Source organism: Amblyraja radiata, chromosome 27 (assembly GCF_010909765.2).
Source record: "Amblyraja radiata isolate CabotCenter1 chromosome 27, sAmbRad1.1.pri, whole genome shotgun sequence".
NCBI classification, from domain to species: domain Eukaryota; kingdom Metazoa; phylum Chordata; class Chondrichthyes; order Rajiformes; family Rajidae; genus Amblyraja; species Amblyraja radiata.
The window spans coordinates 9949005-9966822 of NC_045982.1; the positions used below are offsets into that span (position 1 = coordinate 9949005).

At 43.3% G+C, this 17818-nt stretch overlaps 1 protein-coding gene across 4 annotated transcripts; it reads left to right on the forward strand.

Moving 5' to 3' along the window:
- The first annotated feature begins 300 nt into the window (after window positions 1–300).
- LOC116988402 (phosphoserine aminotransferase-like) lies at window positions 301–17514 on the forward strand. Of its 4 annotated transcripts, none has more exons than XM_033045063.1 (9): window positions 301–498; window positions 835–895; window positions 982–1051; window positions 2512–2717; window positions 3433–3605; window positions 3763–3926; window positions 4670–4798; window positions 4888–5025; window positions 17246–17514. In XM_033045063.1, the coding sequence occupies exons 1-9, from the start codon at window positions 439–441 to the stop codon at window positions 17343–17345; spliced, it is 1101 nt and encodes a 366-aa protein (XP_032900954.1). In that variant the 5' UTR covers window positions 301–438; the 3' UTR covers window positions 17346–17514. The 4 variants fall into 4 exon arrangements, with proteins under 4 accessions (XP_032900954.1, XP_032900956.1, XP_032900955.1 ...); XM_033045062.1 differs by lacking the exon at window positions 301–498 and adding an exon at window positions 526–654; XM_033045064.1 differs by lacking the exons at window positions 301–498; window positions 4670–4798 and adding an exon at window positions 525–654.
- Window positions 17515–17818: the final 304 nt, after the last annotated feature.

Genomic DNA, 17818 nt, shown 5'->3' on the forward strand with positions numbered 1-17818 from the left:
GGCCGCACCCGGTCCACGTGTTAGGTCTCTTGGGGCGGCGCCCAGCCCAGCCGAGCCCCAGGCGGCTGCAAGGCCTCCAGCGGCCTACTCCACCCACCGTCGAGGCCGGGCACTGCCTCCTGCTTGCCGGCCCTGAGGTCCGGTCCAGTCCAGGCCCACGGGGCGAGCAGGAGCCTGGCTATTTGCGATTGGTAATTAATATAATAATCCATCCAGTGCCCTCAGCCCATGAAATAACTTTCTTAAAACAATTCCTGATAGGGACAACAGTGGCGCTGTGGATCAGATCCAGAGCAATCTTTGATGAGTTAAACAGCAGCATCCTATGTGTGAGAAGCCAATGAGAGCTGCTGGAGTTCACTACTTAACAACAAGAGATACTCGATAATCTTTGCTTAACAGCTCTGCTGCCGCGCTGTCCCAAGATTTCTGGCAACGATGGAGTGCAGCCAGTCTGTTGTCAATTTCGCCTCTGATTGCACCAAGCTGCCTCTCTCGGTAAATAAGTTACTTTCTAAAAGGGTGGTTGATTTAGGGTTTTCTTCCCCCCCTTCCTCTCTCTCAAACATGGAATTGTTTGCATCTGTCCCTTGCTCGGTCTCATCTCAGTGCAGCAAACTGCAGGAACGCTGTTCCCGCAAGACCGGGCACACAGTGAGTGAGTGAGTGAGCCCCCACTGCTGCGGTCGGTCTACAGCCTGTTGCTGCTTAGACATGGTGCAGGTGGAAGATGTTCAATGAGATTAAAAAGGGGGTGGCTGGATTTCGGAAGTGGCATTTGGCCCCGCGGGCCTCTTGAGTAAGAGATAACCGATTAATTGTATTCCCCTTCAGGTGCTGCTCCAACTTCAGAAGGACCTTCTGGATTACCGTGGACTAGGAATCAGCGTGCTGGGTTGGTCTCTGGTGATGCCGTGTTTCAGTATTTGCTAATTGCTCTATTTATTTTGCTAACCCTCGTGTGTGTTGTCCATTGAACAGAACTGCACCACAGATCGCCAGAGTTCGCTGTAGTTCTGGACGACACCAGAGCCGGTTTGAGAGAGTTGCTGTAAGTAAACACTGCCTGGCTCCTGGTAGAATAAATCTTCAAACCAAGGCCGATGAAGCCAGCTTCCCATCTATATGTTACAGTAGATCATCACCTGATAACATCGTATTATAATCTACCACTTTCAGTGGACCCCTTTTAAAATGTCCCTTTGTGTTGCCACTCAATGGTACATTTTCTAGTAGACTAAAACGTAAGTAAGTTTATTGGCCAAGTATTCACATACAAGGAATTTGCCTTGGTGCTCCGCCCACAATTAACAACATGACATACAGTGACAGTTACGAATGACTCAGAAAACACTAAACATTAATAATAATAATAAAACATTGATGATAAAACACCATTGATCAAGCATGTGAACCAACAAAATACCAGATCAAAGGGAGGCTACAGATTTTTGGCTGTTGAGTAGAGCAACTACTCGTGGATTTAAAAAAAAACTGTTTTTATGTCTGGCTGTGGCAGCTTTGACAGTCCGGAGTCGCCTTCCAGAGGGAAGTGATTCAAAGAGTTTGTGGCCCGGGTGAGAGAGGTCCGAGATGATCTTGCCCACTCGCTTCCTGGCCCTTGCAGCGTACAGTTCATCAATGGGGGGAAGGTTGCAGTCAATAACCTTCTCAGCTGATTGGACGATTCGCTGCAGCCTCCAGGTGTCATACTTGGTGGCTGAGCCAAACCAGACCATGATGGAAAAGGTGAGAACAGACTCTACGATGGCCGTGTAGAATTGGACCATCATTGCCTGTGGCAGATTGTGCTTCCTCAGCTGCTGTAGGAAGTACATCCTCTGTTGTGCCTTTTTGATATTAATAAGTCAATGATTTCCCTCTATTGGGCCACTCCAGTTCCTGTTGTCTGAATTGTAAACCTAAAGTGTAAAAGTATTTCAGCTGGGTAAGCTTTTGGTGCTTGCCAAAATCCATAGACTAGAGTAATATTGGGTGGACAGAACGAGCTGCCAGAGGAGATAGTTGAGGCAGGGATTATTGTAATGTTTAAGAAACAATTAGATAGGTACATGGATAGGACAGGTTTAGAGGAATATGGGCCAAACACTTGCAAGTGGGACTCGTGTAGATGGGACATGTTGGTTGGTGTGGGCAAGTTGGGCTGAAGGACCTGTTTCCAAATTGTATGACTCCACGAAAAGCTATTTTTGGATTATCTTGCATTCCAAAGTCCTTCTGGGATGGAATTCTTGTGCCTGTATAACTCCAACTTGCCAATGTAGATGAACCTGAACTGTCTTCTGAGATGGTTTTGTCAGTCATTCACCTCAACGTGCAATTGTGAATGGTGTGTAAGTGTCATCCTCCAGTTTGGGGAGGGGGAGTGTGCTCTACTTTCTTTAATTCAGTTGAATTGGCTTAAGTTGAAGACCATTAATCAGTGAAAGTGTGAATCTCCAGAAATAAAACTACCTGTTTTTTTTTTAACATTCCCTTGCACTTTTACAGGAAGATCCCAGAAAACTACAAAATACTCTTCCTGCAATGTGGTGCAAGTGGCCAATTCAGTGCTATTCCTTTCAATTTTATTGGACTCAAGGAAGCCAGGCGTGCAGACTTTGTTATCACTGGGCCTTGGTCTGCTGAGGCAGCGAATGAAGCCAGGAAACTGGGGGAAGTGAGAGTTGTCCACCCTGAACAGACTGATTATACAAGTAAGGATATTCAAGTAATTGGTATTGAGTGTGGAAGTGGGTGAATTGAATCCTTTCCACGGAAGGAAACATTACCTTGCATAATGGGACTGAACCGTGTCCCTGTTGAGCTTTCCAGAGATGATGGGACTGTTCTTGGTTTGTAAATGTATGTTTTAGAGATACAGCATGGAAACGGGCCCTTTGGCCCACCAAGTCTGTGCCGACCAACTATCACCCGTACACGAGTTTTATCTTGCACTCAAGGGACAATTTACAGAAGCCAATTACCCTGCAAACCTGCACGTCTTTCAATGTGGGAGGTAACTGTAGAGCCTGGAGAAAATCCACAAGTTCATAGGGAGAACGAATAAACTCCATACAGGCAGCATCCAAAGTCTGACTCTAACCCAGATCTTTAGTGCTGTAAGGCAACAACTCCACCACTGTGCCACCCTTTTTTTCTGGAAAGAAACCATAAGGGGAATGTTCTAGTCTGGATCACCAATTGATAGTGGTATCATCATTAAAGGTACTTGTACAAAAATTGACTTACATATACCATATTTTTTTTAAAAAACATTATATTTGGTAATTTGATCCTGCAGTGAAGGATAAGTATTTACAGCCAGTTCTTGTTTTATGAACTGTAACAGTGCAGTTTCCTGCATATTTGTTTGAGGTGTTGTCGATGCAGCTGTTGTTGAATATTATAATTTGCCTCATTCTCTTGCAGTATTCCCTGATCCTAGCAAGTGGCATCTCAGTCCCGACTCATCCTATCTCTATTATTGTGCCAATGATTCTATCAGTGGGATGGAGTTCCACTTCATTCCAGACTCCAAGGAAACTGTCCTGATCTCCGATATGTCATCCAACTTCCTTTCTAAGCCTTTGGATGTCTGTAGGGTAAGTCTACACTAAACAGAAGAACACTGTTGTTACTGGAGCTCCTGGAATGGCATTGAGAATGACATGTTTGTAAGGTATTGTCTTAACGAGAATTGGAATAAAGTTAAATGTTGACCATGTTAATATTTTTCTCTTGCCATTTGACTCCTTTTAGTTTGGTGTGATATTTGCTGCTGCCCAGATGAATCTTGGTTGTGCAGGAGTGACAGTGGTGTTAGTGAGAGAAGATCTACTAGAATCTTCACTCAGTAGGTGCCCAACTGTATTTGACTATAAACTGCAGGCAGACGGTATTACTAGTTCTCCTCCATGTTACAGGTTAGTACAGTGCTTCAGCCATTTTGTCAAAGATCCTTCTGTCCAATTCACCTCTGCCCAATTATGGACTTTGAATGTGGAACTGCTGCACTACCATTCTTTGAAATGTATATTTTGCACTTTCTTCCCCTTTGCTCAACCTATTGCACTTGAGTTTAGTTTGATTATATTTATGTATAGTATTATCTGACTTGATTAGATAGTATGCAAAACAAAGCTTGTCATTGTACCTCTGTAGACATGACAATAAACCTCAACTGAAAGTGGTCTCTGCAATATCACCACACTCCTAGTTTGCTAAAATTGGATCTACATTAGTCAAATTTTTTTCCCTCAAATCTACCTACTAGTATCCTTTTAAATTTCCATACAAACAGACCAGGTCAATTAATGTCTTTAGTGATCTGCAACTACCTTTAAGTTAAAGGTTTCCATGCTTTGTAAACTCCAAGTGTGGTTAGAATGTAGATGTAAGCCATTTTAACTAGCACTAATTTCTTGAATGTTCTAAAATTGCCGGGCAGAGATTATTTCTGGAGTTAAGTTTGTAAATAAAGCACTGTGGCTGACATGCAAAGTGAATGCAGCTTTTTGTATGACTTGATCTTAATTTGCAAGCAAACAGCAGCCTCTCCAAACATTACTTGTGGCACAAGGAATTGATCTGAAATAGCCTGTTGTGCATGATATCCAGCTGAGTGTAAACTGCATGGTCATGTTTATTGGATATGCCTTCCTTTCAGTGTTTATATCATGCACTTGCTGGTGGATTGGATAAAGAGCCAAGGGGGTCCTGAAGCGATTGAACAATGCAGTATAGCTAAATCCAAGCTGCTATACAATGTGATTGAGTGCTCCAGTGACTTCTATATGTGAGTTAGCTCAATGTAAGTGTTTGTGGATTCTCTACATTTAAAGCAAAATGAACATCAAACAATGACATCCACTGCTTCCATTATAGATGCCCTGTTGATCCGAAGTGCAGAAGCAGAATGAACATATTATTCAGGGTTGGTGGCCCTGATGGATCTGATTGCCTTGAACAGACTTTCGTCAATAAAGCTGCAGAACGTGGCATGATTTCATTGAAAAGCCACAGGTAAACTAGAATATAAGAAATGTTCAACAATCCAAATTGAAGTCTGGAGTTGAAATGAAATGATGGGTCAGTCAATTTAGATTCCACCCCCAACCCCCTCTTTTCCTTGGACTTTCATCCTTTCCACAACACTCCCTTTCATTCTGAGAGTTCAGTTCTCACTGAAATAATTCTAAATCAATAGCATCATAAAACTGTGCTGAAGTCTCCAGATGTAGTGTCTGGCTTATTTCAACTCAAATGTGTCAAACTGGCAGAACAGGTCCTGGGGCTCCAGCAAATATGGTGATTTATTCAATATATATAATAAGAAGGAATTGCAGGTGCTGCTTTATACCAAATATAGGCACAAAATGCAGTAGGAGGCAGCACCTAGTGAGATAATGGATAGGTGATGTTTGTCTGAAGAAGGGTCCTGTCCCAAAGCATCACCTATCCATTTTCTCCAGAGATGCTGCCTGACCCACTGAGTTTAGTTATGAGATACAATGTGGAAACGGGGCCTTCAGCCTACCGACCAGTGATCCCTGCATACTAACCTAGGAACAATTTACAATTTTACCAAGCCAATTAACCTACAAACCTGTACATCTTTGGAGTGTGGAAGGAAACTGGAGCTCCCAGAGAAAACCCACGCAGGTCATGGGGAGAATGTACAAACTCCATTCAGACAGCACCTGTAATCTCTGGTGCTGTAAGGCAGCAACTCTACCTTGCCATGCCAAGTTATTCCTGCATTTTGTCTATTCTTCATTAATCAAATGATTTTACAGATTGATTCAAATTTGTGTATGCAACTTGCTTGTTGCAAACCAGAGCATATATTCTGATCTTTGTTCCAAAACCAGGCCTTGTCTTTCCATAAACCAGTGGAGAGTTTTCATGTGGCAAGATATGGTAGGAATCTTGTAAGAAAGGTATGAAGTTCTATATTCTGGACCGTGAGGTCAAGGCCAAGTTTCTGCCAGGCTGCCAACCCAATCTCAACCATCTTGTGACCTCTGTCATTTTTCTGGTTGCAGGAATACACACATGTGTTATTTCAATTTGATGTGCCCATCGAGCAGCCTGGAAACAAGTCCTTTGGCCCATTGAGTCCATGTCAACTGTCATCCATTTACACCAATCCTGCACAAATCCAGTTTATTCTTTCATTCACACCCTTGTGTCTCCCCCCCACAACTCCATTTGCCAACAACGGTTAGGGGGATTTGTAATTCCCTACCAACTCTCACACCTTTGAAATGTGGAAGGAAACTGAAGCACTCACAGAAAACCAATGTGATCACTGGCAACTCCATATGGACGGCGCCAAAGATCAGATCCAAGATCAATGAAGCAATGGGCTATCGGCTGCACCACTGAGCCTCTAAAGCCTTGAGCATTTGTGCTTTCTCAATTGCTATGGTGAACACATAGCGTTATCATCCCTAATGAAGCAACAAGGCATTAGATTTAAGACTGCCTGGAACATCATAAGGACATTTGAACACCATAATGCTCTTTTCAATACTTTTTTTAGCAAATGACTGTGGCTTGCCTTGATCACATTCAACTGAATGCTATCAAGGCAGCATGCTGTAGCTATTTGTTAGCATATGGTGAGGTTACTTAAAAATAAAAAAAAGTATTGTCCCAGAATTTGTGCATAAGATGAACATGAGCAGCTAAGACTATTCATCTACAGTTCTGTTCATAATGACCTTGATGCCACAGGTATGTCCAGTCTTATCACAACTAACAGTAGTAGTGAAGTTGGAGATGGTATCAAACAGGAAATTAGAAATGCGTGCGACAAAGGCAAAACCGTTATAATGTGTGACTTCAATCTACATATAGATTGGGTGAATCAAATTGGCAGGGGTGCTGAGGAAGAGGATTTTTTGGAATGTATGCGGGATAGTTATCTAAATCAACATGTAGAGGAACCAACGAGAGAGCAGGCTATTTTAGACTGGGTATTGAGTAATGAGGAAGGGTTAGTTAGCAGTCTTGTGTACGTGCCCCCTTGGGCAAGAGTGACCATAATATGGTTGAGTTCTTCATTAGGATGGAGAGTGACATTGTTAATTCAGAAACAATGGTTCTGAACTTAAAGAAAGGTAACTTTGAGGGTATGAGACGTGAATTGGCCAAGATTGACTGGCAATTAATTCTAAAAGGGTTGACGGTGGATATGCAATGGAAGACATTTAAAGACTGCATGGATGAACTACAAAAATTGTTCATCCCAGTTTGGCAAAAGAATAAATCAGGGAAGGTAGTGCATCCGTGGATAACAAGGGAAATCAGGGATAGTATCAAAGCGAAGGATGATGCGTACAAATTAGCCAGAAAAAGCAGCATACCGGAGGACTGGGAGAAATTCAGAGACCAGCAGAGGAGGACAAAGGGCTTAATTAGGAAAGGAAAAATAGATTATGAAAGAAAACTGGCAGGGAACATAAAAACTGACTGCAAATGTTTTTATAGATATGTGAAAAGAAAGAGATTAGTTAAAACAAATGTAGGTCCCTTGCAGTCAGAAACGGGTGAGTTGATCATGGGGAACAAGGATATGGCGGACCAATTGAATAACTACTTTGGTTCCGTCTTCACTAAGGAAGACATAAATAATCTGCCGGAAATAGCAAGGGACCGCGGGTCAAAGGAGTTGGAGGAATTGAGTGAAATCCAGGTTAGCCGGGAAGTGGTGTTGGGTAAATTAAATGGATTAAAGGCCGATAAATCCCCAGGGCCAGATAGGCTGCATCCCAGAGTACTTAAGGAAGTAGCTCCAGAAATAGTGGATGCATTAGTAATAATCTTTCAAAACTCTTTAGATTCTGGAGTAGTTCCTGAGGATTGGCGGGTAGCAAACGTAACCCCACTTTTTAAGAAGGGAGGGAGAGAGAAAACGGGGAATTACAGACCAGTTAGTCTAACATCGGTAGTGGGGAAACTGCTAGAGTCAGTTATTAAAGATGGGATAGCAGCACATTTGGAAAGTGGGGAAATCATTGGACAAAGTCAGCATGGATTTACAAAAGGTAAATCATGTCTGACGAATCTTATAGAATTTTTCGAGGATGTAACTAGTAGCGTGGATAGGGGAGAACCAGTGGATGTGGTGTATCTGGACTTCCAGAAGGCTTTCGACAAGGTCCCACATAAGAGATTAGTTTACAAACTTAAAGCACACGGCATTGGGGGTTCAGTATTGATGTGGATAGAGAACTGGCTGGCAAACAGGAAGCAAAGAGTAGGAGTAAACGGGTCCTTTTCACAATGGCAGGCAGTGACTAGTGGGGTACCGCAAGGCTCAGTGCTGGGACCCCAGCTATTTACAATATATATTAATGATCTGGATGAGGGAATTGAAGGCAATATCTCCAAGTTTGCGGATGACACTAAGCTGGGGGGCAGTGTTAGCTGTGAGGAGGATGCTAGGAGACTGCAAGGTGACTTGGATAGGCTGGGTGAGTGGGCAAATGTTTGGCAGATGCAGTATAATGTGGATAAATGTGAGGTTATCCATTTTGGTGGCAAAAACGGGAAAGCAGACTATTATCTAAATCGTGGCCGACTAGGAAAAGGGGAGATGCAGCGAGACCTGGGTGTCATGGTACACCAGTCATTGAAAGTGGGCATGCAGGTGCAGCAGGCAGTGAAGAAAGCGAATGGTATGTTAGCTTTCATAGCAAAAGGATTTGAGTATAGGAGCAGGGAGGTTCTACTGCAGTTGTACAGGGTCTTGGTGAGACCACACCTGGAGTATTGCGTACAGTTTTGGTCTCCAAATCTGAGGAAGGACATTATTGCCATAGAGGGAGTGCAGAGAAGGTTCACCAGACTGATTCCTGGGATGTCAGGACTGTCTTATGAAGAAAGACTGGATAGACTTGGTTTATACTCTCTAGAATTTAGGAGATTGAGAGGGGATCTTATAGAAACTTACAACATTCTTAAGGGGTTGGACAGGCTAGATGCAGGAAGATTGCTCCCGATGTTGGGGAAGTCCAGGACAAGGGGTCACAGCTTAAGGATAAGGGGGAAATCCTTTAAAACCGAGATGAGAAGAACTTTTTTCACACAGAGAGTGGTGAATCTCTGGAACTCCTTGCCACAGAGGGTAGTCGAGGCCAGTTCATTGGCTATATTTAAGAGGGAGTTAGATGTGGCCCTTGTGGCTAAGGGGATCAGAGGGTATGGAGAGAAGGCAGGTACGGGATACTGAGTTGGATGATCAGCCATGATCATATTGAATGGCGGTGCAGGCTCGAAGGGCCGAATGGCCTACTCCTGCACCTAATTTCTATGTTTCTATGTTTCTAACGTTGTCAGCAATTCTACATCAACTGCACACATGATGTTCCATCTTTTAGTTCTTCCTCTACTTGAATTGAACTCTGCAATATGGGTTTTGCATCTAGCTGGTTGCCATCACTTCTCTTATCCATCTGCTGCTGTAGGAATTTGCAAATTAGTGTACTATGTCAAATCTTGTCCTGTCTACATTGTTCATACTGAAACTGTCTTGTCTTTGGCAAACCCTGTTTAGCATCGTGCGTTAATGGCTGCACTCTATTACTGTCGTTGGTAATTTAATTTCCTGAAGCTTGCCAATAGTGCAAATGTGCCCAGTATCTTTGAATCAACCGAGTTGCACAGTGCCACTTTACTGCTGCTTACTAGGAACTTGCTCAATCTTTGTATTGCATCATAACTGAGCTTTATTGTCGGCCAATTTTTTTGACTATTTACTCTGCAATTGAGATTGTAGGTAGTTTAAAGTTGATTCACCATGGTCTTCACTTCAATATGTTGTTGTATACCACAGCAATTGCTTAAGTTTACTGCTTTCCTGTTGAATACTTGGACTCTGCACTTGCCTACTGTTGCTCACTCCTGAAATTGTCCCCATTTTAATGCATTTGAATGTCCAGTGTCCTGAACATTCATCAGTTGAATTATAGTTTTGCGCAGTCGAGTTGCTGCCTTACAGCACCAGAGATCCAGGTTCAATCCTGGTTGGGTGCTGTCTGTGCGGAGTTTGTGCATTCTCTCTGTGACCATGTGGGTTTTCTCTGTGTGCTCCGGTTTCCTCCTGCATTCCAAAGGCATGCAGGTTTGTTGGTTAATTGGATTCTGTACATTGTCCCTAGTGTGTGGGTGATTGCTGGTCGGCGCAGTCAGTGAGCCGAGGGTCCTATTTCTACGCTGTATCTCTGAACTAAACTTGTATCCATATAGCCCAGACACTATATGACCGCAGGCATATGCATGCATGTGGGAATAGGAGTACATTATTCTCATGTGACTAGGCACAGTGAGATTCGTTCCTTGCATACACAGCGTATACAAATAGCAGCCACCTACGGCGCTGACAAAGTTACAAAACACGCTGGCTCCTACTTTTGTCCCCCCCCCCCCCCCCCAATTGTCCATCATTCTTCTTCCCTCCCCCCACCCCAAGGTGGTCCTCCACGCTCCCATTGACTGTCGACCCGTAAGGCATTGTCGCTGCCACGAGGCCTCACCACTGACACCACCCCACTTCACGCCTCCGTGGTGCCGACCCGGGCCCCAGCCGTGGGCTCCGTTGGCCGCTTCGCCCGACCCGGACTTCTACCCACGAGGCAGTGACCCGGGCTTCTACACGGTGATCCGGGAGGCATCGAGATCGCGGCCTGTTGGGAAGACGGGTAATGAATAGAGTTTGTAATTCACAGCCCTTCCTTTTGTGCAGTCAATGAAGTGATGAACATTTCTAAAGTGCCCTTGCATTTTTACAAAATAATATTACTTAAAGTCATTCACGTGTCAGTCCATAGACAAGTTGTTTCTTTTCGAGCATCACTCCAAATTATGGAATTGCAGCCAAATAACTTGACGACATATTCCTCATCTAATTGTTGGATTTTTGACTGGATTAAAATTTGGTGCTGGATAAAAATAGTAAGATTAAACGAGAACTTACCAGTTTGAAGTTTGATCTTTATTTTATGAGGAGGAACGTTGAGGGAATACGTGAAGAACCCCGCCTACGGCGCATGCGTGTCATTCTTCAAAGCAGCGGTGTGAGGTCACAGATAGAAAATAATGACCTAAGATAGTAAGATTATTAAAGAGATACCAGTTTAAGATATGACCATATAAGGGTGGGAGCGGAGGGCACGTATTCCCTCAACGTTCCTCCTCATAAAATAAAGATCAAACTTCAAACTGGTAAGTTCTCGTTTAATCTTACTATTTTACTTCGGAGTCACGTGAGTGACTTCGTGAAGACTTCAAAGCTCTGTGACCTCATGCCGTGGAACGAGTCCAATCTTCACAACTGCCTTGGTAGTTTGGGAGAAATTGTTACTGGTATTTAAAAAAAACACAATGATACCAACATTTTTAAGCAAAAATTGTAAATAATATTTATTAAATCAATTTATAAACCTTATAAGCTTCAGGTGTAAATTAAATAGAACTCAAAATTTTGCCCGAAAACGTTTCTTCTTTTCTAACTGGTTTGTTGTAATATGTGCGAAACGTTTTCTCTGATGACCATCCTGCAGTTCTGAGGATATTGTCCATCGGTACCTCCAGGCGATTAGCTGCTGATGTAGATGCAGCCCTGGTGGAGTGAGATTTGAATACATTAGTGTCCACTCCTGCCTGAACTAAGCAATATCTCAGCCACCGTGAAATGGTCTGAGTCGAGACTTTATGGTATGGCTTCTTATGGCTAATTAAAAGAGCCTTTTCATTGCCTCTGATAGCCTTCGTTCTGTCCATATATAACATGATGTGTTTTACTACACAGAGACGTTCATCCTGTGGATAGGCTATGAACTCTATCACCTGACCCGCTGATCCTGGTCTATTTTGCTTAATAAGGCCCTGGATCACGAAAATCAGCCTTCCTGTCGCCTCCGTCAAGTTATCCAATCTTAACTTCTGTAATGACTGGACCCTTTGCGCTGTGACCAGCGCCATAAGCATAACCATTTTCATAGTTAGATAGTTTAGCGGTAATGCCGTAGCCGGTGACCAATTCCGTAACATTTTTAGGACTACGCTCACATCCCAGATTTGGCTATATCTAGCCCTTGGTGGGTTAGTGTTAAAGATGCCTCGTAGCAGTTTTATTACTAGAGGATGTGAGCCGACACCCTGTCTTTCCGTGCCTTCCCATAAATAACTGGACAAGGCACTCCTAGCACTATTGACCGTGCTGTAACTGAGTCCTTCAAAGTGCAGGCTTGTGAGGAATTCTAGGACAGCTGGAATATCCACCTTTCTGTGGTCTAGATTGTTGTCCAGGCAGTATTTAGTCCATTTCTTGACATGACATAAATATTGTTTTTGAGTGGAAAGTCTCTGTGCTGCTGTGATCATGTCCACAGTTCTATCAGATAAACCCATATGCCGAAATGGTTCCTTCAGAGTCTACAAACCAATAAATTTAGATAATTATGGCAAGGATGGCTGTCCCCAGTCACCGGATGCACCAGCAACTGAGGACTATGTTTTAAAGTAATATATGGTGTAAGCACCAAATCCTGCAGCACCGAGAACCATGGTTGGGTAGGCCAATCAGGTACTATGAGAATCCCAGATGCCGAGTCTAGCTGAATTTTCCGTAGTACCCGATTGATGAGGCAGAAAGGAGGAAATGCATAAATGAACCATTTCCCCCAGTGCAAAGAGAATGCATCTGTAGCTTCTGCCTCAGGATCTGGTTCCCATGATATATACCTAGGTAACTGATGATTTAACCTGGATGCAAAAAGATCAATATCCGGCCTTCCGTACTTTGCTGTGATATCAGCAAATATCTTTCTGTCTAACATCCATTCCGTATTTTCATTAAATTTTCGTGACCTGGCGTCTGCCACTGAATTAAGTATCCCTGGTAGATACGTAGCCGATAACCAAATATTCCTTTGGATACACCATTCCCAAATATGGTTTGCCAATTCATCACAGGATATTGATATATTTCCACCCATATGATTTATATATGCCACCACCGTGGTATTGTCTATCTGCAATCTAACATGCTGGTTAATCATTCCCGAGCAATAAGATTTTAAACCATAAAAAGCACTCAACATTTCTAAGTAATTTATACCCTTTGTGGTAAGTAGGTTAGTTTCCTGTATATTCCATCTCCCTCCAGAGCTCGAGATGGTATCCGTTGCTCCCCAACCCAGTGCACTGGCATCTGTTTGTAATACCACAGATGGGTTTGGAATAACTATTGGGTTGGAGCTATATATAACATTTTGTTCCCACCATTGTAGTTCTTTTATAGCTCTAATTGTTAGCTCCATAGGCCTATCAAAATGGCCTCTATTAATTTTTAGTGCTCTAATTTTTTCTCTCTGTAAATTTTGGTAATGCAATCGTCCAAATTGAATGGCAGGAAACGTGGCTATAATTTTCCCAATAATCCTGGCTACCCGTCTAATGGATGGTTTAACGGTATTAATAAGCTCTGTGCAATCCTTTTGGAACTCAGTGGCTTTCCCTATAGGTAAAGTCACTAACATATCAAGTGTGTTAATAGTGAACCCCAAGTAATCAATATTAGTTGCAGGTGTTAATCTTGACTTAATTGGATGGATAATGAATCCCAGCTGTTCCATCAATTTTCTTGTGGCAACCACTGCTCTACTAGCCAATTCATAAGTTTTCCCCACAATCAAGATATCATCCAAATATGCCATCACTCTATAGTTTTGTTGTCTAAGAAATGCCAAAGCTGGTTTAAGAATTTTTGTGAATAATCTAGGGGCTGACGTTAGCCCGTTTGGTAGCGCCTTGTATTGCCAAAGCTGACCCATCCAATTAAATTTCAAAAACCGTCTGTGTTCTTCTCTGATGGGTACCGTATAGTAAGCATCTTGCAGATCAATACTTGCCATAAAGTAGCCTGCCGACACTAGCTCTGTAGCAGTACTAAAAGTATCCATTTTAAAATGAGCATATTGTACAAACTTATTAAGTGTTGATAAATCAATAAGTATCCGGCAACCCCCATCTTTCTTATGTCTAATGAATATATTTGAGACAAATTCCTGTTGTTCATGTTTGGTTTTTTCAATTACTCCTTTCGTGAACAACCTTTGTATTTCAATTTTTGCTTTAGCTCTGTCTAATTTGGTAAGCATATAAGTTCTGTCCGGTGTATGTTGTACTGGAGGTTCTTGTATGTGTATAAACTCTATAAGATATCCCTTAATACTGCTAAGGATATACCTATCCACAGTTAACTTACACCATGCTTCCAAATGAAATTGCAACCTCCCTCCAAGTTCTGTGCTCCTTATTAATTTTTGAGGCACAGACCCACCTACCTCCATGGTTATCGGTGGTGTTACTTTCTTGGTCTTAACCGAGGTTGCGGAGGGCCTTGAGGTTGAAAGTGGGGTAAATGTTGAAGTGGAGGCTTCCGCATTTTCCATTGTGGGCGTCCCGGGCCAACCCCTAAAAAAGGACGCTGTTGCTGGTTTCCTCTGGCCTCTCTCCAATTTTTCGTACTATACATACTAGTACTTGCTTTTTTAGTCGTCCCATAAGGATGATACCGTTTTCCGACATATCCTTTGGTCGCTTTTATTAGGCCCAACGTTTTGGCCTCTTCCTCCAAATCTTTGACCTGTTTTGATAGGTCACCCCCAAACAACAAATTTTGAGGTTTTATGGCTTTCTGTTTGCACAGGATTGCAAATTTTGGGTCTAACGTTGGCTGAATAGCCCCTTTCCTGATGTTGTTCAGTTCAAATTGAACATTGCAAAACAGTGCTAAAGCGTCTTTCATGTCATTGGACATATCCACATTTTCCAGCGTACGGGCCAAAGCTGTTATACCCGCCGAGAGTCCTTTACTAGCATTCTGTATTTTTATATCCAGACTCCGAATATCCTGCCCCACGTGTCTCCAAATGCTTCGGTTCACCTTGGGTACATTCAGAGCCGCACAATTTCGCGGAGGTAAATGTCTTGCCCATACCTCAGCTAAGGTATCAGTTTTGAGGTGATTGGTCGTCATATAATCAATGCTGGCCGCCATCCTGGCCTCTAGGTCTTTTCCAGTTTCTTCTTGCTGGAAATATGTGTGCACCATGTCCAGCAACTGTGTTCCCTCATCCTCCATATGGGAACGTGGCTCTGACTCTTGTTCAGAGTCCGAGTCAGGCAGCCCTTGAACACCCTCTTCAGATGAGGATGATATGTCCAGCAGCCTTTTCTGGCCATGCTCTGAGGGACTTACACCTGTATGTGTGCGGCTTTTATCCATTTTCTGGAGCCTGACACTATGGAGATGTTCCTCCCACAACCGCTCCAGCCGACTTTCGTGCTCTCCCGCACTAGTCGCTCGCGGGTGTTTCTTTTTAGCCCACCGCTCCTGCCGACTTTCGTGCCCTCGGGCACTAGTCGCACGCGGTTTAAATCGCAACTCGTCGCCATGCCTACCGGCTCTGGTTGCTCCCGGCCGCTGCAAACGCCGTTTTTCGCCGTCCCGGTACTCCTCCAAACAGATAGATGACGGCCCCACATGCTGCAGCCACTCGTACTGTTTTCCGAGCTCTGCAGATGCGATCGCTGCCGGCTGCTCTATGCCCTGCAGCTGGTCATCATCACTGCTATACAAGTAAGTATTTACCGGCGATTTTTCGGGCTCACTTTCCCAGCGGTTCGTTTTGCGTTTCGCCTTCCCGCCCGGTCTAGAATTAGTTTTTCCCGGCGCGGGGTTTGAATCTGGCACAGCTGGCTCAACGCAAACTGCCTGTGCCGTCGGCTGCTGCTGCGGGTCCCCGGCACCTTTACCGCCGACATCCTGCAGCTTCTTCACAGCCTTTCTGCGTCCTCTATCCATTCCTAAAAAACGGTGAAAATGCAGAATCACTTACCTGCCGTCGACCGGCTTTTTAACTCTCCCGTTCAAGGGGACGTCCTCCCCAGGTCCGACACGTTCAATGCGTGTATGCGATATGACACGCATGCGCCGTAGGCGGGGTTCTTCACGAAGTCACTCACGTGACTCCGAAGTAAAATCACTGTTAGTAATGTGTAAATATGTGACCCCAATTCTGCCTGTGAATTTCTTGTGTTTCGTGAATGATTTATTTTTGCTTCCTCATGTGTACAAGGCTGAGGGGTGAACAATACTGTACAATACAAATTTATTGTCATTTGAACCTCAAAAGAAGTTCAAACTAACATGGAGAGGTCTGTAAAATCATGGTGGATATACACAGTGGTCAGTATTTTTCCCATGGAGGGAGAGTCTAAAACTAGGGGGAATAGTATGCACTCACGTAGCTGAGACGTAGTAGAAATTCCCAAATTTGTTCAGTCTTGCTTGTGGTCAGTTTCAGTAGTCTTGACCCTGTTACTGATGTGGTATAAATGGACAATGAAGATTATCTAAGATTATATTGAGGTCTAGGAGAAGTGGGGCAAGGAATGGCGAGTGGGATTTAACACTGACGAGTGAGATATTTATTTTGGCAAGCTAAAGTGGGCCCGGACCACTCTGAATGGTAGGGTCTTGGAAGATTTTGCAAAATGGAGACCTAGGGGTACAGGTATAATCCCCTGAAAATGACACTGGTAGACAGGGTGATGAAGAAGGCATTTGACACACTTGCCTTCATAGGTTGGGGCATGAGTATAAGATTTCAAATGTCATGTTAATGTAACACAAATTATTGTGACTGTATAAATATTGTTTTTAGTTGCCCAGTTGGAGGAAGGATGTCATTAAGCTGGGAAGAGTGCAAAAAAGATTTGTGGTGTTACTGGGACTTGAGGGCTTAGGTTACTAGTAGAGTCTAAATGGGCCGTGTGTTTTTACCTAGTGTACAAGGCTGAGGGGTGAACATGGAGAGGTCTGTAAAATCACGAGGTGGATAAATACAGTGGTCAGTCTTTTTCCCATGGAGGGAGAGTCTAAAACTAGGGGGAATAGTTTTAAGGTGAGACGGGAGGTATTTCTGAAGTCCTGAAGGGCAATCTTTTGTCCAGATGGTGGTGAGTATATGGAATGAACTGCCAGAGGAAGCTGTAGATGTGAGTGCAATTACAATGTTTACAAGTTATTTGGACACTTGCATGGATAGGAAAGGTTTTTAAAGGGACATGGGACTAGCTCCGGTAGATGTCTTGTTTGACGTGGGCAAGTAGGGCCCATTCTCAGATATATAACTTTTCACTGCCTCTAAATTGTATTTATTTCTAGATCAGTTGGTGGGATCTGTGCCTCGCTCTTCAATGTGACACTAGAAGAAACGCAGAAGTTGGCAGAATTCATGATATCCTTCAAGAAGGAGCATATTTAGGCCATGACATAACAATAAAACTGTCTATTATCTACCTAACCATCATAACATTGACATATAACCAAATCAATGTGCTTGATCTCTGCAACAACTAATGGTTTGTAGCATCTCTCAATACCTGGTTGAGCTAAGATTTTGATGAAAATAAAGTTGCATCTTTATGATCTTTTCTCATGATCTCGGTGCATCATCTCTGAACAACTGAGAGTAGTACTTGAAATGCTGATATCCCTCATAACTATGATCCATTGGTGTCAATTATGATCGAAGCTCACCCCCAGGCTAAGCGGACAATGCAGGAGTATTCTCAACAGTACAAATATAGTTCTGATGGAGCCTCACATTTTCTCAGAAAAGCAAATCCGTTTTAATTGGGGGGGGGGGGGGGAGAGGGAGATAATATTCTCTATGTGCACTAATGCAGAAGCCTTGTATGGTTAGGTTAAAGTATTAAAGTTTGAGTGCTAGCCTTA